At 39.0% G+C, this 24,986-nt stretch overlaps 1 protein-coding gene across 12 annotated transcripts in view; it reads left to right on the top strand.

The window, feature by feature from the left end:
* The window catches only part of LOC140466807 (mucin-5AC-like), a 167,408-nt gene extending 146,329 nt beyond the window's left edge, over window positions 1-21,079 (top strand). For 11 of the 12 annotated variants that reach the window (XM_072562449.1, XM_072562452.1, XM_072562444.1 and 8 more), the window contains 13 exons: window positions 2,307-2,734; window positions 4,402-4,573; window positions 4,821-5,053; window positions 7,850-8,033; window positions 9,112-9,322; window positions 11,227-11,402; window positions 12,342-12,411; window positions 12,541-12,647; window positions 13,735-13,766; window positions 14,513-14,623; window positions 15,594-15,645; window positions 17,783-17,885; window positions 20,477-21,079. In XM_072562449.1, the coding sequence (XP_072418550.1) occupies window positions 2,307-2,734; window positions 4,402-4,573; window positions 4,821-5,053; window positions 7,850-8,033; window positions 9,112-9,322; window positions 11,227-11,402; window positions 12,342-12,411; window positions 12,541-12,647; window positions 13,735-13,766; window positions 14,513-14,623; window positions 15,594-15,645; window positions 17,783-17,885; window positions 20,477-20,753 (2,156 nt within the window). In that variant the 3' untranslated portion in view covers window positions 20,754-21,079. The remainder of the gene's footprint in view (window positions 1-2,306; window positions 2,735-4,401; window positions 4,574-4,820; window positions 5,054-7,849; window positions 8,034-9,111; window positions 9,323-11,226; window positions 11,403-12,341; window positions 12,412-12,540; window positions 12,648-13,734; window positions 13,767-14,512; window positions 14,624-15,593; window positions 15,646-17,782; window positions 17,886-20,476) is intronic. The other variant, XM_072562454.1, reaches the window with a different exon arrangement.
* The last annotated feature ends 3,907 nt before the right edge of the window (window positions 21,080-24,986 follow it).

Raw genomic sequence — 24,986 nt, 5'->3', positions numbered from 1 at the left:
ATATATGGATACAGCTTGTTAACAGCTGTGGCACCAGTACTGTTCCTTGTGATATTGCACTTGTAACGGATTGTCATCTTACGAATTACCCATTTACTCCTACTGTTCACCGTCTGTTCACCAGTTTTCAATCCACACGAGTGTAGTATCTCCAACACTGCATCCCTCCATTCCACATGCTTTAATGTGTTTACTAATGTTCTGTATGGGACACAATCAAAAACATTCTGAAAATCCAAATGCACCTCAACCCCTAATTCTCTTTCATCTGTGCTCCAAATAATACCCATTAAAAAACTCAAATAGGCTTGTCAAACATGATATTCTTCTTATGAATGCATGTTGACTCTTTGCAAATATATTGTTATTTGAGCATCTACTTATCACATCCTTTGTAATAGATTCTAACACTTGCCTGATACTGACGTCAAGTTAACAAGTCTATGGTTCTCTGTTTTCTATCTACCTCTTGCTAATTTCCAATCTGCAGGAAACATTCCAGAATCTGTAGAATTTTGAAGGATAGTTGATGCATTGGTAGCTATCTCCACAGCCACTTCCTACAACACTCTGGTCCAGGGAATGTATTAACCCAGTTAACTTTTCAAGTATTACCTCTCATTTAACACTAATTTCTTTCAGTTTCCTTTATTCTGATTTAAGTCTCTAGCTTCAAAATAAACTATAACTCTTTCAAACTTGATGTAAAGTCCTATTATATTGTGGTCACTGTTTCCCGAGGGCTCATTACAGCAAACTTGTTAATTTGTCCTTGCTCAATTCATAATGTTAAATCTGAAAAAACATCTGATCCCAACTTGGTTCTTCAGCTTTCTTCGTTAGAGGCCCAAACTGTACACACTCCAGGAATTCCTCCTCCACACCACAGTACTGATTCTGTTTACCAGTTTATATCTAAATTGAAGCTGCCCATTATTTGTGTGCTATTCAGGTAACATGTCATTCTAATTTCTTGATTAATACCAAATCCATCATTACCACTTCTTCTGGTGAACTAATAACTATTCCCATAAGATTGGTTGTCTTTTGTTGTTTCTTTGCTCCACCTAAACTGATTCACCATCTTGATTCTTTGTTCCCAATATAATAAACTTGTCCCTTTATTAAGATGATATGCCACCTCCTCTTTCTTTTTGCTTATCCATTCAAAATGACGTATTTTTGAATATTCATTTCTTCGGCTTGTCATCCTGTGACCACATCTCTAAACTGACAATTAAATCATCCCTATTTACCTCTATTTGGACGTTCAAGTCATCTACCTTATGGTGATCTAGGAGGGAGAGAGGCAGATTGAATGCAAATTAACATCCACTCAACTTTCCTATAAACTATCATCTACTCACCCATACCTTTTGAGTATAGAAGTTGGGATGTCATGTTGAAGCTGTACAGGACATGGTGAGGCCTGTTTTGGAGTATTGTGGACAGTTATGCTCACCCTATTAAAGGAAATATATTATTAAGCTGGAGAGGGTTCAGAAAAGACTTAGCAGGATGTTTCCAGAAATGGAGGGCTTGAGTTACAAAGAGAGGCTGGCAAGGCTGGAATACTTTTCAAGGGAGAGTGGGAGGTTGCGAGGTGACCTCATAGAGGTTTATAAAATCATGAGTATAGATAAGGTATAGAACAGGTACCTTTTCCCTAGGATGGGGGATTTCAAGACTAAGGTGGCATATTTTTAAGATGAGGGGAGAAAGATTTTAAAAAAGACATGACGAGCAACATTTTTAGACTGAGAATGGTCTTGCGTAGAATGAACATCCAGAGGAAGTGATGGATGTGGTGCAGTTACAGTGTTTCAAAGACATTTGGATAGTACGTGAATAAGAAATATTTGGTGAGCTATAGGCAGGTGGGACTAATCTAGTTTGGGATTATGGTTGGATTGAACAGTCTGATTCTGTGCTTTGTCTGTATGATTCTACTCCAGCAAAGTATAATTGTGCCAAACTCAAAATAGGACTACCTTCATTGCTGATTTGAAATTTGATTTGTTTTCAGTAGTTATAATTCTCATTGCATGTTTCAATGAGATTGCCAGTTCATACTGAATTGTCTTATTTCATGTGAAGATATACTCATTAAAGAATTGAGTTGATATAACCTGAACTCTTTTACACAGGATTCTTCCAGCTACAAGAGAAATATGGTTTTCCTCTAACTCACTATGAGCTAGATTCAAAGCCAAGATTTAGATATCACTGTGTCCTCTCTCTGAATTTCTGCTTAAATGTTTTTGTTTATGACAAAGTTAATAAGCTTGTCTCCTTTTATTTCACAGAACCATATTGCAATGGTATATGGTCACCTTGGTTTAATGAAAATACACCAACTATTCAGAACAAAGGGGATTCTGAGTTATTGGAGACAATTCGCTATAAACTGTGTCCTTTCTCCCCTTACCAAATAAATGACATTGCTTGTGAAGCTGTCAAGTTCCCACAACGACCAATAAGTGAAACAAAGGATAATGTTTCTTGTGATATAAACAAAGGACTGATTTGTAATTACAATGAACAGACACCGAAGAATCACCTCATGTGTTTGGATTATAGAATTAGGGTGTGCTGTGAGCCAATATTAACATCACAAATTACATCCACAGCCATTGTGCCTATAATACATTCTACAGTCTATGAGTCTCCAATTATCCATCTCACAGAGAAACCTCTAGAATCTTGTCGGTGCAATTCAAACCCACCAAGGGAGGTAAGTAAATATGATTCATTTTTTCTAATGTAAAGAATATCTTGAGTGAACACTTGAGTCAATAGGTTTTATCATGTTAAGAGATCTACAGGATGTTTCAAATTGGGCACAAGTTTTCGATTAGGAAATAATCCAGTGGCAATGGAATTTCCCTCTGGCAAATCATGACAATAATTCAAAGCTCATATTTCTGGTGAGACAAGACACAACAAAATTAAATGTTTTATTGTAATCACCCAACGATGGAACATTGCAGCTATTTTCATAGACTTCAGAGTGTCTTCATCTCTTGGTCTTTAGACTCTACCAAGTATAAAGCCATGTGTAGTAACAGATAGGAGAAATATGGCACCAAATAGATGTAACTACTTCTACGAAAGTTATGGTCAAACCTAAAATGTAACTGTGTCTGGACATTAATTGACACTTAGTTACATTTCCAAAAATATACAAAACATGGCACATTCTGAATTGATCCTGTAAATGTACACATTTCCAACAGCAAGTCTCATCAACTGAGAATCACATATGAAATCTGAGTGTGTACTCTTAATAGTTGCATAAAATTAAGTCATGATTGGAATATCAATGATCACTGCCAAGAATGGCACGTGTGAAATGATGCCACGAGTATTGGTATGATAGTTTCAATGAGACAGCATATGGACTTAGCACAAGCCAACTGAATGAATTTTGTTCAGTATGGTTATGTATCTGATTCACCTGTGGCACAACAGCAGAATATATGACGACTTATAACATTCTCTTCAAAATATTTGTTTTAATAAATCCTATTTTTATGCTCAGTGGAATAATACATGTGTGCACATTAATTCCAAATTTCCACATTTCCTAACTTATATAAAGTTGAATACAAATGCTTCAACATTGTTTTTGCAGTGATATTCTGGGCAATCCCATCACTGGGGATCGGATTGTATATGGCTCCTCCTGCTCCTCCTTCTCCTATTAGTTCTTCAGGACTGGATGTTGCTGGGATTGCAGAGCATAGATCTTATCCATTGGTTATATAATCACTTAGCCCTGTCATGTTCCTTACTGCTTATGCAGTTTGCACAAAATAATCCAGTGTTGGAGCTTAACTAGTTTCCCACCTCAATTTTACACATGTTTGGCATGCTCAACTGCATTCTTCATTGAACTAAGGTTGATGTCCTGGCTTGATGGCAATGGCCAATTGGGGACATAATGCGCGATGAGATTGCAGATTGTGTTTGAATATAATTTAACAGCTGTTGATGTATCATATTGCCTCATAGATACCAGCCTTGTAATGCTATAGCTGATTGAAGTCAATCCCATTCAGCATGGTAGTAATGCCACACAACATCAAAGTAACATGGGATTGATCTTCTCAAAGACTGTACACCCCTACCAATATTGTCATGGACAGATTGTATTGGTGACTGATTGATAAAGCAACAATAAATTATTAAACGAAACTTATCTGCAAAATTCTGGAAAGCTAAAACTTATCAGTTTACTGATTCAGTGAAGCGATTTTTCCAGTTGTTATGAAATAAAGATTGTTTACTTAAAAGATAAATTGTTTGCATTAAATACTGATTACTTTCACCTTTATATGTTTACCTGCATTGAACAGGTCAATGTTAGAGTGATGAATTTGTTTTTAATTTTCTTTTTAGTGCTTGGAGACATGGAAGGAAAACTGCACAATGATTACTTGCATCAAAGGAGATACTTTTAAACTGGATCAAATTACCTGTCCTACATTAATTAAACCAAAATGTATCAACAACATTGAGCCTGTGAAAGTTCACACTGCAGATGGATGTTGTGAGAAATGGGAATGTGACTGTGAGTATCACTGACTTGTTCAAATTGCTGTCATTTTGATTATTGTTTAAAATGATGGCAACAGTTTTCAGCTTTGTGTGGGCCATAACATGGACAGGCTAGTTTCATTGCTTATCGTACATTCCTGCGAATTTTCCTTTCAATTGATATCAATGGAAAGGAAAACCAGGCAGGATGGGTCATGGGCAGTAATATTACTCCAAAGCACTAATAATCCTCTGAAATTCTGTTTTTGATTTAATTTTAGGTGAATGTGAAATATGGGGAGACCCACACTATAGCACATTTGATGGTACATGGTATGACTTCTTTGAGAACTGTACATACACCCTGGTGGAAGAACGGGTTCCAAAATACAATTTCTCTATTCTATTGGATAATTATTTTTGCTTCTCATTTGTAAAGAAGTCTTGTCCAAGGGGCCTAATTATTTCTTACAATGGAAATGTTGTACATATTTCAACTGGAGGAACATATGTGGTAAGTGCTTTAATATTCTATTGTGAAACTAGATTGACAATTTATTATACTTATTATACCAGTAAAACCAACCAATATATAGCTTAAGTAACGATGATACATCCATTAACTAATACACTCATTGCCTGTGAACCAACCATTGCCCTAACTTTCAGTGAAAAATCCTACGGAGACACATCAATCTATGAATGTAACCGTCCCCATCCCTTCTGCTCTACACAGTTCACCATTCCATCTTCCATATTCTTATGATTCCTTTCACCCTTCAAATCCTATCTGTTTACTTTCATTAGTTTTGTGGAAGATAATATTAGTATAAAAATTATTAGTACTTGCTAAGCACCTGTCCTAATCCCTGGCTGGCAGAATGGACTTCTTCATGGATTTCCAAATGATCAGCCTAACTGTTGTTGTGGTTCTGTTCGCCGAGCTGGGAATTTGTCTTGCAAACGTTTCGTCCCCTGTCTAGGTGACAGCCTCAGTGCTTGGGAGCCTCCTGTGAAGCGCCTCTGTGCTGTTTCCTCCGGCATTTATAGTGGCCTGTCTCTGCCGCTTCCGGTTGTCAGTTTGAGCTGTCCGCTGTAGTGGCCGGTATATTGGGTCCAGGTCGATGTGTTTGTTGATAGAGTCTGTGGATGAGTGCCATGCCTCTAGGAATTCCCTGGCTGTTCTCTGTTTGGCTTGCCCTATAATGGTAGTGTTGTCCCAGTCGAATTCATGTTGCTTGTCGTCTGTGTGTCATTACCTAACTACAATGTATACTTCTGAAATTTTACCTTTCTAAATTTTAATTTATTATTTATTTTGTTATTACTTTGAACATTTTTGTCATTTGATAAGATTGTATTCCGTTTCATTTTCCATTTTATTCACTACTTACATATGCAGATCATCTTAAGATGCTACACAGCTAATGAAATACTTCTGAAATATTATTACTGTTATGTAGACAAATGAGGCTTTTGGACTGTGCTCCAAACAACATACATACATAAAATTAAGAATTTGAGTCTGTTCTACCATTTAATAAGGTTATGGCTGATCTATTTGGGTTTGAATTCCATGTTCTCACCTACTCTCAATAACCTTTGATTCCTTGCTTAATAAGAATCTGTTTACCTCTGTTTTAACAACTGATCATGTCTCCACAGCCTTATAAGGCAAGGAGTTCCAAAATCTCTCAAACTTCAGATTTTTTCAAAGTTCTCCACACCAAGTTTTTAACCAGTCCTCCTTAGTTCTGAACTCACCCACCATGAACTAGAAAAAAAACAGCCAAACGTGTACTTTTTTGGATAGAAATGATGGCGTACTTATTGTTGTGACGTGGAGGTGCCTGTGTTGGACTGGGTTGAACATAGTCAGAGGTCACACAACACCAGGTTATAGTCCACCAGGTTTATTAGAAATCACAAGCTTTTGGAGCGTTGTTCCCTCGTCAGGTGAAATGCAGATATATGTGAGGTTACACATTTTGGCAGGAAGAAAATTTAAAGATAATACAGTAAATCCTCCGTACCTGCAAAATCATGAATCCTGAATTCACCTATCTGCGCCCCAAAAAAAGTAACAACAAAAATCAACATCTGCAAGCAAAAGTAGTGTATCTGCAATTATTAACCTATTTTTAACTTGAGCTCCAAACTTGTGAATGTCATCATTCACAAAATGTTTCTCAGGAACAGAACCATGTGGATATGGAGGAATGAGTGTATAAAAAGGAGGTGCATGAGTAGAGGGAGCAGGTATGTGCATTGATCATTGAAAGTGGCAGAGTAAGTAGAGAGAGAAGTAGTGTTTGCAGTATCCTCTGCTTTATTAAGAGAAGCAAAGAGTACAAGAGCAAGGAGGTGATATTGAACTTGCATTAATGCACTTTTTAGATGTTAGTTGGAAATTGTGAATAATTCTGGGCAACACAATGTTGGAAGGATGTGAATGCATTGGAGAGAGTGCAGAAACGATTCACTAGAATTGTTCCTGGGAAAAGGAAACTCAGTTATGCTAGATTGAAGAAGTTGTGACTGTAATTCCTGGAGGGAAGAAGGCAAAGAGAAGATCTGATAGAGATTCTCAAAATCACAAGTGGGCCACACAGAACAAATAGGTAGAAACTGTTCCCAATGGTAAAAGGAACAAGAGGGCATAAATTTAGGATGATTTGCAATAGAACAAGCCAGGGTGAAGCGAGGAAAAACATTTTCACTCAGCGATAGGTGGATTAAATAATGTACTGTCGGGAGGAGACAGGTTTAATTGCAGCATTCAAGTGGACATTGTAAGATTGTTTGGATAAAAATGATATGCAAAGTCATGGGGCAGAAAGCAGGTGATTGGTACTTTGTAATGATGTTCATTTAATGATCTAGTGCAGGCAAGAGAGGCTGAACCTCCTCCTTCTGTGCCGTAACACTTCCATCACTTTGTAAATCTATAATCAATATTTTATTGGGAGGATAATGGTTTCTTAGTTTCAAGATTATCCAAGCCCATTGAGTGAAACTTCTTTTGGGTAGCAAAAGAGAGAGAGAGAGAGAGAGACTTGAGCAATAGAGACCAAATTCACCTGCTGCTCTGGGGAGCAGATAGTATATTCGTCAATGGGACCATCCTGAGCTCCTGTAACCTGAACAATGTAAAATAACTCTGAGACAAACAAAACACCAAAATAGCAGAGAAATAAAAACAGCTTAAATGTCCTTTTAGTTTAAAAAAGTTTCAAATTAGAAATTAATTACAACATACAAATGCTTTGTGGTTTGGGACAGATTTCAAAGATGTGTTTTTTTTTCACAGTTAACTGTCAACGGAAATAATGTGAATCCTCCCTACAATGCAAATGACTTTATCATTACTAAACTGGGCATCAGCACATATATTTCTATTCCTGGTATTCGAACAACTATTACTGCTTACCCTAATGCCTTTAAAATCAGGGTACCAGAACAATACTTTCTTGACAACACTCAAGGCCAATGTGGTATGTGTACTGATTACGTGCAATTATATAACTTTATATATCGATAAGATTGGATTCAGGGATAATAATGCCATTGAATATCAAGGGGAAATAACTAACTTCTCTCACTGAAGCTGGTTCAACAAGTGCCAGGCATTGACTATCTCCAAGAAGAGACCATTTAACCACCTCTCCTTGACATTCAATGGCAGCATCATTATTGAGCCAATGTTCTTGGGTTAGTATTGAGCAGTAACTGAACTCAATCAGCCATGTGGAGATTGTGGCTGCAAGACAGGTCAGAGGTTTGGAATTTTGTCACCAGTAACTCATCTCTTGAGTCTGTGATTCCCCATCCACCATCTACAAGGCACAAGAGGGGAGGGTGATGGAATACTTGCTGTATGAGTGCAGCTCTAGCAACTCTCAAAAAGTTGACACCATCCACTACAAAGCAACCCATTTGATTGTTAACTCATCTACCACCACAAACATTCGCCCTCAAACATTCACCACCTCCACCATGAAGGAATCTCCTCAGCCACGCTCCCTGCCTGAGGCATAGTGACCCTCAGGTTAAACCACCACTACTCATCTAACTCTAATGAGAGAGTAGTTCTATGGTTTGGTAAGATTATGGCAACCTTTTAACCACCATTGAGACAAAGAGTGGCTCAATGTGTACTGGCTACAAGATGAGCAAAAATACCTAGAGCTTTCTTCAACAGAATCTCAAACCTGTGATCTCTAAGACTGAGACGGTCAAGAGCAATTGCTGCCCAGGAACACAATCACCTTTTAAGCTCCCCTCAGAGCCACTTACCATCTGACTTGGAACTATATTGTGGTGTCTTCTCTGTCTCTGGGTCCATGTCCAGGAACTCCCTTCCTGAAGCACTGCTGGTGTACCCTCACCCCAAGCTCTGCTGTGGACTCCCCACTACCTTCTCAAGGTTTATAGGGATGGACAATAACTAGTGGCCTAGCAAAAGACACTCTGAGATTGTCGATAAACCAAAAAAATAAACAAAATGTCATTGGTAAATGTCGTAAGTTTTGATTGGTACTTAATGCAATTCCTTTGTTTTTCTGATTTTAGGATCCTGTTCACACTCCCCACCCCAATGCATAAGAAAGAATGGAAAGGCTGAGCCAAATGACTGCTGTCACAGAACTGCATTTGATTGGAGAGTTCAAGATTCCAGAAAGCCTTACTGTCAATCAGCTCCTACAAATGTGCCTTGTACCCCAATTCCCCCTCCTCCAACATGCAAACCTGAAAAAACAATCTGTGATCTTATTCAAAGCCAGTAAGTGAATTCATTCTTCATATTTCATTTCTTTTGCTGTAATAATTGAAAAAAATGACTTACACTGCCATTTATATTCTATATTTTCACCAAATTTTACTTTGTTCACAGAATGTTAATGTTCTTGTCAAGACCAGCATTTATTGCCCATTCCTAAACTTCCCTTGGGTAGATAGTGGTGAGCTGCCTTCATAGACTACTGCAGGGGCTTTTGTTGCATAATGATAGTGTCCCCACCTCTGAGATAGGAGGCCTCGGTTCAAGCCCATCTATTCCAGAGATACATAATAAGATTGCAAAACAGATTCTTTGAAAAATATCTATTCAGCTGCAGTAATACCAACACTCTGGTGCAGGTTCATCCACAAGTCCTGTTCGGAAGGGAGATCCAGGATTGTGACAAACTAATCGTCAGCTACAAAGGTGGTCCTAAGACAGACATCAGAGGCAGGTTCTTTACTCAGAGAGTGGCAAGGGCGTGCATTGCCCTGTCTGTCAATGTCTAATATAGAGTTATATATTATGGAAACTGATCCTTAGGTCCAACGCATCCATGCCAACCAGATATGGTTTAGTCCCATTTGCCAGCATTTGGCCCATTTCTCTTTAAACCCTTCCAATTCATGTGCCCATCCTGATGACTTTTAAAAGTTGTAATTGTAACAGCATCCACCACTTCCTGTGGCAGCTCGAATAATACATGCATCCTCTGTGTGAAAATGTTGCCTCTTGGGTCCCTTTTAAATCTTTCCTGTTTCACTTTAAACCTATACCCTCTAGTTTTGGACTCCCTTACCTTGAAAAAGACCTTGGCTATTCACCCTATCCACGCCCCTCATAATTTCATAAACCTCTATAAGGTCACCCCTCTGCCTCCGACGCTCCAGGGAAAACAGCCCCAGCCTATTCAGCCTCCCCCTACAGCTCAAACCCTCCAATCCTGGCAACATCCTTGTAAATCTTTTTCTGAACCCTTTCAAGTTTAGCAATATCTATTCTATAGAAGGGAGACCAGAATTGAAGGCAGTATTCCAAAAGTGGCCTCACTAATGTCCTATACAGCCATAACATGACATCCCAACATGACATGACCAATTGAAGGCAAGTGTGCCAAATACCTTCAGCACCCTATCTACCTGCAATTCCACTTTCAAGAAAGTATACACCTGCACCCCCAGATCTTTGTTCAGCAACACTCCTTAGTGCCCTAACATGAACTGTACAAATCCTGCCTCGTTTGCCTTACCAAAATACAACAGCTCAGATCTCTGATGTGTATTTAATTGTACCCTGGTAACTTGCTCCTTCTCTTGGAATTATCTGCTAATATTGGCTGGTGTTCCAATGATTGATCTTTCATGTTACCTGCCCCAACCCATGATCAGCAATTTGTTTGTAGGGTCATGCTTGCTGCCAATAAATCACTGGTAATAAACAAATAAGGCTGATGGATCAATTTGTCCTGGTTCTACCATTGGTCTCTTTTAGTATTTGTAGCAATCGCTGCCTCTGTATCACATTATGGTGAATAGAATCTGAATTTTGGGCTCAGTTCATGTCCCACCTGCTTCAGAAATGTGAAATAACATAGTTACAGTATGGAAGGAGGCCATTTAGCCTATCGTATCCTAGACTCCTCTCTGCAAGAGCAATTCACCTAGTTTCACACCCCTGGTTTTTGCCTTGTTTTGAAAATGTTTTATCTTCAGAAAGATCTGGTTGCTGCGAAGTTAAGACCTGCATCTCAAAGTGATCTAATGGATCACAAATTTTTCACAAGAATTAAATTACAATAGAAAGTAAGAGAAAACAATATGAATGTATTAGTCTCTATACAGAAATGTAATTGAGATGCTATTTTGCACTTTAAATTAATTTTAAGTCATCTATTTTTCATGATGTAGGCCATTTAAACAATGCAGAGAAAAGATCAACCTCAATAAGTACTTCAAGACTTGTACCTTTGACCATTGTGTGATAAATTCTACAATTGACTGTACCAGCTTGGAAGCTGCTGCTTCGGCCTGTGCAAGTGTTGGCGTATGTGTTTACTGGAGGCCTTTCACCAACGGCATATGCAGTAAGTATTAGAATTTTGGATATTGGCCAAGTCCATTAAAAATGCAAAGGATTTCTTCCACGTACAGGAGCTGTTCAACAAGATGAAAACTAACCAAACTATTTTTAGTAACTAAAATGGTGACAGTGAGATTCTGATTTTGTACAAATATGTAGTCAGAAAATTTTGTGTTAAATTTATAGAGACAATAAAAGCCCCAAAATGGGAACAATTTTATGATGATTGGAGTGTTATCTGTGTGATGCGAGATCATAAGGAATTGGAGCAACTGTAGGCCATTCGGCTCATTTGAGCCTCCTCCAATCACTGAACAGCTTGTGGCATTAACTTTACTTTCCCACCTCCCTCTCCCCCCACACCCCCATTACTCTTACCTCTCTTGTAGATCAGAGCTCTGACCAAAGGTAGACTATTTGAGTTATTAAAGTCTTCTTGAGAGCCATTGAAGGAGGCAAACTGGACCAGACTATGACAATAGCTGCAGGCCAACTTCTTGAAAATTTCCTTTTTGACTGTCATGCTTTGAAGATCTATTCAATGTCTTTTCATTGGATGGTGAACCTGCCTCTGATCACTAACTGACCAATTCAGCGGCTAACACAGATGAGGGACTATGCTCCGCACTGTTTACGAGGTTTTGATTCCCATTTGAGTCTGATGGCAGGGTTCTAGGTCTCAGGAAACCTGTGTCTACTATACACTACCTACTTCATAGTCTACATTGTTAATAAATCTCTTTTGGTAACTGTTTATGATAAACCTACAACATATTTCTGTCTGTTTATCTGTTGTAGTGCTAAAACCATTCCTGGTAAAAGTCACACTCTACCAAACAAGCTAGGCATTTGCTGACCTTTGCAGGGCTTTATTTGGTTATACCATGTTTAAAGTCAGATACTTTGCCTATGTTTGTATCTAACATATTATTTTGTACTAAAGATTATACCTGCAACCACGGTTTTGTGTACAAGCCATGTCAAAGCAAGGAAGATGATCAGTGTAAGAATGCGTAAGTATGTTTTCTCTATTCAAATACAAAATTCAACTCTGTTATCTAAATGCACCCATTATTTGTGATATGATTAATAAGTCCATAATGCTACAAACGTAACTTTGAATAAAATGTTTTATTCTTCAGTACATTGATAGCTGGGGAGGCATTAACTCCCACTGAGGAAGGTTGCTTTTGTCCAGATGGAATGCTCCTATCTGAAGATAAATCCAGATGTGTTGCTTTTTGTCAAAGTAGGTTATTTTGTTTTTCTTCTCATATGGACATTATTTATCAATTTGTTAAAAGGACCACTGCACAAAATACACGACTGATTTAGTCATGATTTAGTACTTGTGTCTTCGATAGAATATATAACTCAAATGAATAGGAATGCAAACTGCTCAAGATTATACAAAGTTATTTAAAAATGCAGTCGGTCACTCCCTGTTATATTTGTCTGCCCACAATCTTGCTGCCTTAATAATTGTCTCATGAAGACTTCTGGCAGAAATACTTTATGTGCATCTTGACTAAAAACAGAGGGACTTGCTTCTCCACACACTTCTGCCAGATAATACTTGATGTGATTTCTTAAGGAATTAAGGGGCCTTTAAATTTTATAGCAATATATAAATTTTGGCCTCCCATTGGACATGACCTATGACCTCAATCCCAGGGACTGCACACAGCATACATTTGCAAATTGCAAGTGGCTTGAAGTCGAACCTATGATTTGGCTCAGGCCTGATCAAATTGGGTACATTTAGCAACTGAGCTTGGGTGACAGGAGGAGGAATATTAGTTTCCTTTCCTTTTGTACAAATTAGAAATAAAAATGAATTTATTTTTGACATTTCTGGGAATGTCTCTCGGCCTTTGTTTAGGAGCACTGTTCACTAGGACAAGGTGGAGATCAGAAAGTTGGGGTAGTTGAAATCCACACTAAAAAAGGAATTCATCCAATATTATTGTGCCTTAAATCCAAGAAATATCTGTTCTCATCCATACCTAGCATGAAGATAATCGCAATACCTATAATGGCTTTGCAGCTAAACAGGTTAAAGAAAAAACATGTCAATAGTATTGTGGAGATTCTTCAGTTGCTGCAACAACCATTACACAAGTCAATAGGTTATGGTGTAAAATACTGTTCTTATTCTCTTCAAAGATGGCACAATCAGCCTGTTACAACAAACAATTAAAAGATACCCAATTTGTTTCTGAGAAACTGAGCAAGTTCACAGGAACTTCACTAATTAACCAATAAATCAAATGTTTTGTGTGCATATTACAATGAAAACAAGCATATTAATAAACAATTTCTTTTGTTTTTTCTAGATTGCCGTGACCAGTTTGGACATCCAAGAAAGGTGAGTGTTCCTAATCTCCGATAATGGTTTTATTAAGAAACTTGTAGACCGAATCAATTACTTATTTAACTGCCTTTTAAGATTAATGAGTGATAAAAAGAGGAAATCTATCAAGAACATATGGTATTACAATGCAGATTCAAGTAAATTGAGAACTTTTAAAGTTGAAATCGTACTGTATAATATTGGCACCGCAATCACACATGAAGTTTCTATATTTGTGTTCTTTTTTTTATTTTGTGGGTCATTGAAGTAGATGATTAAAGAGAGAATTGTGATCATTCTGATATCACTATCTTACAATTTCAACTTCACAATAAAGTATGGATATCTCCAAAAGAGCTTTTGGCTGCATGCCTCACTCTGTCCCCAGTTTATTGAACAAAAAGATGATAGGAAAAACCAGCATTAGGGATACACCTGATTGCACAACTTCTTAAAGTTTTGCAATGTGTTAGCCTGGTGAATGTAGTTCAAAAGTGCCCCACCTCTGTTTTGCCGAGGCCAGAGATGGGGAATAATATCAATGCCATATTATTTCTTTATTTTGCCAGACACACAATAAATTTATGCTGTTGCATAAGTATGGGCAAAGTGCTGCATTATCATTTTTCAGGATAATAGTTAAAAAAAAACCTTTCTGCACTATTAATAGCACAAAAGCTTAAATCGATGGACAAAGTATCAGTTGGGCCTGGAAATGAAATGTCAATATCGTTATTGTATTTGTGTGCTTTCACTCACAGGAGGGTGATGCATGGGAGGATGCCAATAATCCATGCATTTCATATATATGTACTGAGTTTGGAATTGTAATCAGAAATATGTCCTGCAATCAGGATGAAAGCTGCCCTGAGGTATGTGGTGATTATTACTATCATGTGTCTCATCCCCTTTGTGTATTTTTCTATTACTCTAGTTATTATTATTCTATTACAATGTTCATTTAATTGAGGAAACTCTTCTAAATACAGCCCTGGCTCTGTATTTATAAACAGCATGAACAGTTTACATTTTGAATTTAATTAATTTATTCAGCAAACTTACCAGTTCACTTAACACCCTCAGACTCCCATCAAACACCTGCAGGCATGAGAAATATTTTAAGTGGATCTGTGCCAACACCACCAGACAGGCAGGTAGCAAATTGGGAACAGCAACTCATTTGAGCCTCTCTTTCATTTTTATTTAGTTTCAAATTTAAAATCATCTTCATATTTTCCACATCAATGGAAAATAGGCAGTGTGAAAAATCAGCTGCTAATAAATTTGATAAATTTATTGACTTAGACGAATTTTATCTATGAAGTGGAGATGCCAGTGTTGGACTAGGTTAAAAATCTCACAACACCAGGTTATAGTCCAACAGGTTATTTGGAAGCTAGTAATTCCAAGTAATTCTGTTGGACTATAACCTGGTGTTGTGTGATTTTTAACTAATTTTACCTAGTTAGATTAAGTTTAGTATTTTGATTTTAAAAAAAACAATTTGGTGTTATTTTGATTCCTTCAATAAAGTTTCCTATTCTGTATTACACTGACCGTACTGTTTTCCATCACTCTCATTGCAAGTCAAATAAATATATTGTGGGCCTATCAGGTCTAAGGTAAGATGTATTCTGTCTATCAATATGTTGTTGTATTAAGGTATGTTCTTACATTTAATTTATCCCATTAAAAGAAAAATAGATAACAATGCAAATGGCATGGTTATACGAATAAACATGACAATATTTCAAAAAGGAATTTGTTTTTATTATATGCTGTTTATATTTTAGAAATAACAACCTATACTAATGATTCAATATTTTCTTGATTTATTTTTAGTCTGACAGAGTTTACCTCAATCGTTGTTGTTTTGCATGCCAATTAACACAAGGTACCCATTTAACATGCTTACATAAATTTTAATTGTTCTTTGTCACAATATTTGTTGAAATCTATTGAAATTTAAGACTTGAGTGTAAAATTAGAATAGCTGAAAACTGTGGCATCAACTTGAACAAGAGTCAAATTTCTGTTTGTCAATATTATTGCCAGAGATTTCTTCCTGATCAGCCACCGTAACTTTGGTAGAAACCCCTGTGGAAATGATGGCTTCTGATCAGGGGAACATATGAATATTTCCTGCTGTGTGTTTTGAGTATTTTTTGTAAAAGGAATGGCAGCATTCTTTCAATCTGATGCAAATTAATCTCCATTTTCAATATGTACTCTAGCATGACGTTGAAGATTTCCAACTCCCTTTCACTGCTGAAATGTTATTTCCATTCTAGGATATGGGTCTATTCATACTGTTGCTCTGTTTGCATTTTATCGCATTGGTAGTCTTTCATATTGTGACTAGGAAAAGGTGAGGACTGCAGATGCTGGAGATCAGAGTTGAAAAGTGTGGTGCTGGAAAGTACAGTAGGTCATGCAGCAGCCGAGGAGCATGAGTATCGATGTTTTAGGCATAAGTCTTTCATCAAGTTTGTGGAGGTGGAAGGAGGCTGAGAGATAAATAGGCGGGGGAGGTGGGACTTGGAGAGGTAGCCAGGAAAGCGATAGGTGGATGTAGTGGGGGGTGATTTTGACAGGTCAGAGCAGATTGCTGGGAAGGAAGATGGACAGGTAGGACTGATTAAAGAGGCCAGTGTTGAATTATATGGTTGGATCTCTGATGAGATGGGGGGAAGGGAGATGTGGAAACTGGTGAAACCGACATTGATGTCATCTGTTTGGAAGGTCCCAAGGTAGAAGAAGAAGAGAGAGGTGAAATTGACCTCTCTCCGTTCTGACCTATCGCCTTCCCAACTGCCCTCACCCAGTCCCCACCTCCCCTCCTAGTTCTTTCTCAGCCCCCTTCCTGCTCCTCCTGCCCCACATTTCTGATGAAGGGCATATGCCCGAAACGTCAACTTTTCTGCTTCTTGGATATTTCCTGACCTGCTGCGCTTTTCCAGCATCATACATTTTGACTTTCATATTGTGAATCTACATCATGTACTTTAATAGATTGTTAGTTGCATCTGCAGGTGATTTCCAGTCAGTCACAGGCCAGTACAGGAGTCAGCAACTATGCTATGTGTTTTGCGCAGCTGCCAGTTTCTGTGTTCGACAATGGATGCATTTCAGACACTAATTAAAGATGCTCAATGTATTTCTGTTGGGAGTCACATTAAGAACTTGTAATCAGAAAAGTGTTCCTGTTACTTTTGGGTTTGTCAGACTACTTTATCTTAAAGATGCACAAGCAGAGGTAAGTCATATGGCCCATCGAATCTGCTTCATTTTTCTATGTTGGGTTTTTAATAAACAAAAGAGCTGGAGTTAGGATAAGTGGAACAACTTCAGGATGACAGTCTGTAACTAGTGGTTTGCTGTGGTGATGGAGCCACAATTATTCACAATATATATCAATGACAAGTGAATAGGCAAGTGAATGCACTATAGCCAAGTTTGCAGAGGACACAAAGCTTGGTGGGATTGCTTGTGCTGAGGATGACACAAGGAATTCACAGAGGGATATAGTGAGCATAAACTTAGCAGATAGAATTTAATGTTAGAAAATGTGAGACTATGCACTTTGGCAGGAAGAATAGAAAAGCTGAATATTACTAAAATGGAGAAAGACTATAGAAAGCTGTAGGACAGAAGGATTTGGTAGCCCTCATCTCAAAGAGCTGACATACAACTTCAGGAGGTGGTAGGGAAGGCAAATGAAATACTGACTTATATTTCAAAGGGAACTGAGATAATAATAAGGAAAACTCTACAAGACACTCGTCAGACCGCATATGAAATAATGTGAAGAGTCCTTGGCTTCTTATCTAAGGAAAGATATATTTGCATTCAAAACAGTCTGAAGGAAGTTCACTTGGCTGATCTTTAGCATGGCGGGATTATCTTATGAGGAGCAGTTATGTATCCTGCACCTATACTAACTGTAGTTTAGGAAAGTGTCTTATGCTGAGGTAGATTAAATAATCTTCCTTAATTCTAACTCCCACAGTAATTTATTTTCCCTATTTTAGGTGAATGTAAAGTTAATAAATTCAATGAAACAATCAGAAGGGGATATTGTGAAGCAACTTTTGAAGCAACACAATGTCTCGGGCATTGTTCATCAGCTACACGGTAAGCAGGGTTTTGATATGTTAAAACACACAAGGCTATAATTACTGCAATGCATTCAAAAGCTGTATTTTACTTCTGAATTCTGGGTTCACATCTAACTGAGGAGGTGAAACTAAACCCCTTTCCCTTCAATGAGAAGTTAACATTAATGTTATAGTCTCTATTCCCTCTAAGATCACCCATTTTTCTGTCTATATCTATTATTACATCTGATTATGATTAAATATAATTTGTTTCACTGATCTCATTGTCATTTAAATTAATTTATAATAAGCAAATGCTTTGAGGAGAAATTTATCTCTGTCATGCAGCAGAAATGTGGCTTGAAGATTGTTGAAATCGGATAGACAATAGCCACTCCATTCCTGATTTCAAACCAATGTGTACATTTGATGATTTGTATATTCAAATCAGTTCCCTGGCCCCTTTAAAACTGTGATAAAGAGAAAGATGCCGTCTGTATCTGCGTCACCAATCACAAACAGGGCTTGGGACCAATGTGGTAACTCCAGATAATTTGGAAATTCCCTTTTTCGTGTGTATGACAAGACAAGTTCCTGTCAGACTTGCATATATGTGGGTGTTCAGCCTCCTTGAGGTATCCTGCAAATCCACAGAGCCCCATCAGCCTCCTACCCAACCTAGCAATGTGCCCCTCCCTCACCTTCCAGTTACAGTCACTCTATTTGCCTGGTGCCTGGCAACTGGTCGGGAGTCTATAATTCACGCAATTTTCCAGAGCTTCCAACTGACCTCTGTCTTCTTTTGGGTATCAAGTTAGCAGTTATTGCATTGATGAAGCCTAGTTATTACTATCACTGTGACCTTCTGTTTCCCCACTCAGACAGCCCATGAGGATCATTTGCGGCTTTTCAACTGTAGGTTAAAATGCTCACCATTGGCTTCTGTATCTAAAGTTACATCTTTAGTTAATTGTCTAAATCGATCAGTTTAACGTGTGCCTTTCAGAACTGTTGTGATTGTTTCTGACACAAATGACATGGGGGAAAGTAATCATTTCTATTTCTTCCTTTTCCAACTCCTGACCACTCAATATGACACATTATCTTCCAAGGATTCATTGTTAATCTCCTCGTATGGAAATATGTCAGGAATGCACAATGAGAAAAAAAATGCTTTGTTATTTGGTAAAATTTTTATTTTCTTCAGCTGTAAACAACGGCAATGGAATAGCACAGGAAGAGATTGTTTTCCTTGAGGTGATATCTCAAATATTTTGTGTGTTGATTACACATTTGGGAAACTCAGGGAGGCGACAGAATTGCTGTGCTGTGATCACCCCACTGCTGTTTTGTCCAGGAATATCTTTCGGGTTCTACATTGTATGTCTGAGTCTCAGGTGGAAGCTTCATTGGTGCCAAAAGGGGGACCCAAAGACATATTTAATGCCTAGTGGTTGGAATGGTGCTGTAAACAGATTGCATTGGAAAATGTGGTGGTGCAATAGGGAAATGATGTGTTGAAATGGTTTGTAAGGGAAAAGTAGATTCAGGAGAGCACGTCTGGGTTCCACAAAAATAATGTAGGTCACTGCCTCTAGGTTCCTCTCTCCCCTAATTGCAACACAACCCAGTTGGGTTAGCTAGCTGTGGGATGCTTCATTATGCCAAGTCACAATTGTACAGCTGTAAAGGCAACCATAGCTCAATTGGGTAAATGCCCACACAGGTGGAAATAGTTTCTATTTTATTAGTACAGAAAATGGAACATTAATAGTTGTGGGAATAACAATATTCTACAGCCACATACATTGGTATTGGTCCTTTTGTCAGTAACAATATCCCATGCTGGATGTAGGAGCATTCCCAAAGAAACGCTTGACACCAAGTTGCATAGCGATACTAAGACAGTTGGCCAAACTCTTGATCAAAGACATAGGCTTTGAGGAGGAGAGGGAAGCAAACACCAAAGAGGCATATGGAGTGAACCCCAGAACTTTGTGCTGACTCAGCTGAATGATGACATTCTGGAGATCTAGGATTCACAAGAAGCCTGGTTTGAAAAAGAACAGAGACCTCAGAGGATTGTAGGGTTGGAAGAGTTTAAAAGGAAGACACAAAAAGGTAAGGTCATAGAGAGAGCTGAACACAAGGCTGGCAGATTAGGAGACAAAATGGGTCAGCAGATAATGGGTGTCAAGGCACTGGCAGTAATATTCTGTTTATAATAATTCACGAGAAACAGCTTCTTTAATTCTTTTATGATATGTGTCACGAGCTAGGTAGCATTCGATGTTCATTCCTAATTATGACTGAGAAAATGATAGTGACCACCATTCTTGAACTATAGTTGATCTGGTGTAGATACGCTTCATTGCTGTCAAGAATAGAATTCCAGGATTTTGACCGATGACCAAACGAAGGAATGGCCATATAATTCCAAATGAGGATGTTGTGTGGCTTAGAGTGAACGTTTCAAATGCTGTTGGTCCCATGCGTTTGCTGCCCTTGCCCTTTTACGTTTATGTAGATCACAGGCTTGGAAGGTGCTGTCAAAGGCAGCTTAGTGACTACACATTGCATTGATATGTCAACACATTTATCATGTGTCTTGTATAATTATGTTTCTAGGTATGACCCCAAAAGGCACCGCATGGAGTCTGATTGCCAGTGCTGCCATGAAGACAAGACCAAAAGCATGTCAGTGGAACTGCAATGTAAAAATGGAAAGATTACGAGAGTCGAATATATCAGTATCAAGTCCTGCAAATGCAAAGATTGTGGAAACACATTCCAAAATATGATAAATAAGTACCGAAAGCCGAAGCCCAAGTACCGAAAGCCGAAGCCCAAGTACCGAAAGCCAAAGCCCAAGTACAAAAAGGCAAAACCAAAAACCAAAACATAAAAAACAAATACCAAAAGCCGTTATCTAGTCTCAAAAGCCTAGTTTCAAAACAAGCAGATCAACTGAACTAAATGGCATGATCTTAACAACTTAATTTTCCAAATCTGATTTTGATTTTATTCTCATGCTGTCTTGACTGATTTCTTTCAATTGAATTTCATAACATGAAAAATTATTTTTAAAAAAATGCTGGATCTTGTTTTCGATAAAGGGTATGGTTTTGTGGTGGGAGGTGTTGGAATATTTACAATTCTGTCCTGTACTTATTGTGCATTTGGGACTTATGTGATTTGAAATGATAATAAAAAAAATCTGCTGAGGACTGACTGAATTTTTGCTTCCAATTACTTACAAAACAAAATATTTCAAATTTCTAATATTTACAGGTATCAAGCTCAAATAACGTAGTCACCTAGAGCTGCATTGTTATTAGACAGAGATGATAGTGGTGAGTTTTTAACCTGAGGATTATCAAAGATATTCAAGATTGCGGTGGAAGAAGGTTTCAAAGCCACAGTTCGTCCACTCTATTTCTTTTCTTTTTTAATTTTTTTTCTTTTCTCTCTACTTTCCTCCATTCCATGGACAGATGTAATGGACTCCTGGCCTCGAATAATCCCAACAGGGACTCCCAGCCTCAAGGTGAAGTCAGTACCTCGCTTTGGAACTTTAGGACTGTAATGCTAAACTTTTACCTTTATTTCTTTATTTTCCTAATTTACACCTAAGATTTTGTACCTGGGTACCTTTGTACCTAAGACGGTGCCAGAATGGCAACTTTGTACACTTTTTGCTGTCCTCATTCCTACTGAACGACTTTTGTCCAAAACATCGATTTTCCTGCTCCTCGGATGCTGCCTGACCTGCTGTGCTTTTCCAGCACCACCCTCTCGACTCTGATCTCCAGCATCTGGAGTACTCACTTTCTCCCTGTACTCATGTATCCCTATATTTGACAATAAACCAAATTCTAATTATATTTCCAAGCCTTGGGTGAGGGTCTAGGTTGAGAAGGTGGGATCATTACAGAGATCTTTGCCTGAACAGGAATTGAATCTGTGCTGTTGGTGTCATTCTGCATTACTGATCAGCCATGCAGCTAACTGAACTCCCAGGCTCAAACAATTATAGGGTCAACAATGCTTAATTAATTTATAGAGTCATTGACCCACATAGCATGGAAACAGATCCTTCTTCCAACTCATCCATGTCAACCAAGTTTCCTAAACTAAACTAGTCCCATTTGCATGGGTTTGGCCCATATTCCTCTAAAGCTTTCCTATTCATGTATCTGTCCAAATGTCTTTTAAATACTGTAACTGTACCTAAATTTACCACTTCCTCTGGCAATTTGCAAGTTACAAAGAGAAACAAATTTTTCCACTGTGGCATCAGGTGCGACGTTAGTCTGAGCCCTCTGACTTAGCAGGAATGTTCCTCTCCTTTTTATTCTTTAAGTTCTTTGAAAAGATGTGTGTGATCCTCACATTCTCCACTTTGGTCAGTAAAAGAATGCTTATGTCAGAGGTTGGTGAAGATAATATGGCACTCACCGCTGCAATAAGAATAACACATTGTACTTCAATGCTCAATGTCAAGACTATTATCACATTATTAATATTAGCCACTTCAGTGAAGGACCAGAGAGTGAACAATGTCTGTTGAAGAGCAATCCAGTAAGGGGGTTATACTTTGAGGAAGTGGGAGAGGCCGATATTAAATTGTATACAAAACACACAAAAACTAATCATTTTTACTATAGTCTTCAACCTTAATAACTAACACAAAATGGCTCCAAAAACTGAACACAACTTAAGTTTAAGCAAATCAAACCCAGAATGAAATTAGATGATTTAATACTCTCCGATCTATCAAGTATAGCCCTGGATAAATTTTCAGACAGTAATCAATCAACACATTAATGGCATCTAAGAAAGTGTGAAAGATGAATGTCAGATAATGACATACAGCAGGTGCCATTCAATGTACAACCACCATTTTTTTGCAGGGGAATGCACATAGCATCATGATGCAAAATGTCTTCATAGCCAACCAACTGCCGCCGCGACATTAACCGCCTCAACCTCTCCACCCCTCTCACCCACTCCAACCTCTCACCCTTGGAACATGCAGCCCTCCACTCCCTCCGTTCCAACCCCAACCTCACTATCAAACCGGCAGATAAGGGAGGTGCGGTGGTAGTTTGGCACACTGACCTTTACACCGCTGAGGCTAAACGCCAACTCGCGGACACCTCTTCCTACTGCCCCCTTGATCATGATGACCCGACCTCCCACCACCAAACCATCATCTCCCAAACCATCCATAACCTCATCTCCTCAGGGGATCTCCCATCCACCACCTCCAACCTCATAGTCGCACCGCCCGTTTCTACCTCCTGCCCAAAATCCACTAAACCTGACTGCTCCGGCTGACCCATTGTCTCAGCCTGCTCCTGCCCCACCGAACTCAGCTCTGCATACCTCGATACGGTCCTGTCCCCCTTAGTCCAAGAACTCCCCACCTACTTTCGGGACACCACCCATGCCCTCCACCTCCTCCATGATTTTCACTTCCCCGGCCCCCAACACCTTATCTTCACCATGGACATCCAATCCCTGTACACCTCCATACCCCATCATGAAGGACTCAAAGCCCTCCGCTTCTTCCTTTCCCGCCGTACCAACCAGTACCCTTCCACTGACACCCTCCTTCGACTGACTGAACTGGTCCTCACCCTGAACAACTTTTCTTTCCAATCCTCCCACTTCCTCCAAACCAAAGGAGTAGCCATGGGCACCCGCATGGGCCCCAGCTATGCCTGACTCTTCGTAGGATATATGGAACAGTCCACCTTCCGCAGCTACAGTGGCACCACCCCCCACCTTTTCCTCCGCTACATCAATGACTGTACTGGCACTGCCTCGTGCTCCCACGAGGAGTTTGAACAGTTCATCCGCTTTACTAACACCATCCACCCTGACCTCAAATTTACCTGGACCATCTCAGACTCCTCCCTCCCTCAGTCCCAACCCTCGAACTCAGCACCACCTTCCTAACCTACAATCCTCTTCCTGACCTCTCCGCCCCCGCCCCCACCCCCACTCCAGCCTATCAACCTCACCTTATCACCCTCACCTCCTTCCACCTATTGCATTTCCAATGCCCCTCCCCCAAGTCCCTCCTCCCTACCTTTTATCTTCGCCTGCTTGGCACACTTTTCTCATTCCTGAAGAAGGGCTCATGCCCGAAACGTCGATTCTCCTGCTCCTTGGATGCTGCCTGACCTGCTGCGCTTTTCCAGCAACACATTTTCAGCAAAATTTACAAGGGCCTTTACATGAACACATGGTGCACCCATTGAAACAGAGTGACAAATGATGAAAGTTATTGCCCTATGACATTTTACGATGGTGATTATTGTAGAGTTTGGCTAAAAATGAGTGGAAGGAATGTCATTCATAATCCACCTATTAGGCAGTGAAGAGGAAGTAGCCTAATATGGTAATTGACTGAAGAAGCAAGAATAATACAGATGATATCCAATTACAGAATCACATCTAATGATAGATATTGTGATGCAAGTTTTACAATTAAGGCCGGTTTGGTGCAGTCACTCTTGATTGTTGGGTACATGCTGTTTGATATGATCTGCCGGTCTTTGGGGTGCTTGGCATTCAGACCTGACTTCACAATGGCACTGAAATTTATCTACCACATTACTCACTTGTGTGATAGGCAGAAAGTTTATTTGGCTCGATGGCAGCATACTGTCACGCAGCATGGAAACAGACCCTTTGGTCCATCTAGTCTACACCGACCATATTCCCAAACTAAACTAATCCCACTTGCATGCATTTGGCACATATCCTCCCAGACCTTTCCTATTCATGCACTTATCCTAATATCTTTTAAATGTTGCAACTGTACCTGTATCCACTACTTCTTTTGGCAGTTCGTTCCACACGCAAATCACTCCCTGTGTAAAGTGTCTGCCCTCAAGTACTTTTTAAAATTGTCTCCTCTCACTTTACAAATATGCCTTCTACTTTTGAACTCCCCCACTCTAGGGAAAAGACCTTTGCAATCCACCACTATAACCCTCATGATTTTATAAATCTCTCAAGTTCCCCTCAATCCCTACACTCCAGTGACAAAGGTCCCAGCCTATTCTGCCTATTTTTTATAAAACAAACCCTCTATTCCTGGCAACATCCTAGTAAATCTTTTCTG

This window comes from Chiloscyllium punctatum, chromosome 44 (genome assembly GCF_047496795.1).
Source record: "Chiloscyllium punctatum isolate Juve2018m chromosome 44, sChiPun1.3, whole genome shotgun sequence".
In the NCBI taxonomy this organism is placed as follows: Eukaryota; Metazoa; Chordata; class Chondrichthyes; order Orectolobiformes; family Hemiscylliidae; genus Chiloscyllium; species Chiloscyllium punctatum.
The sequence above is the reverse complement of the archived record's forward strand: the minus strand, read 5'-3'. Positions and strand labels throughout refer to the sequence as shown.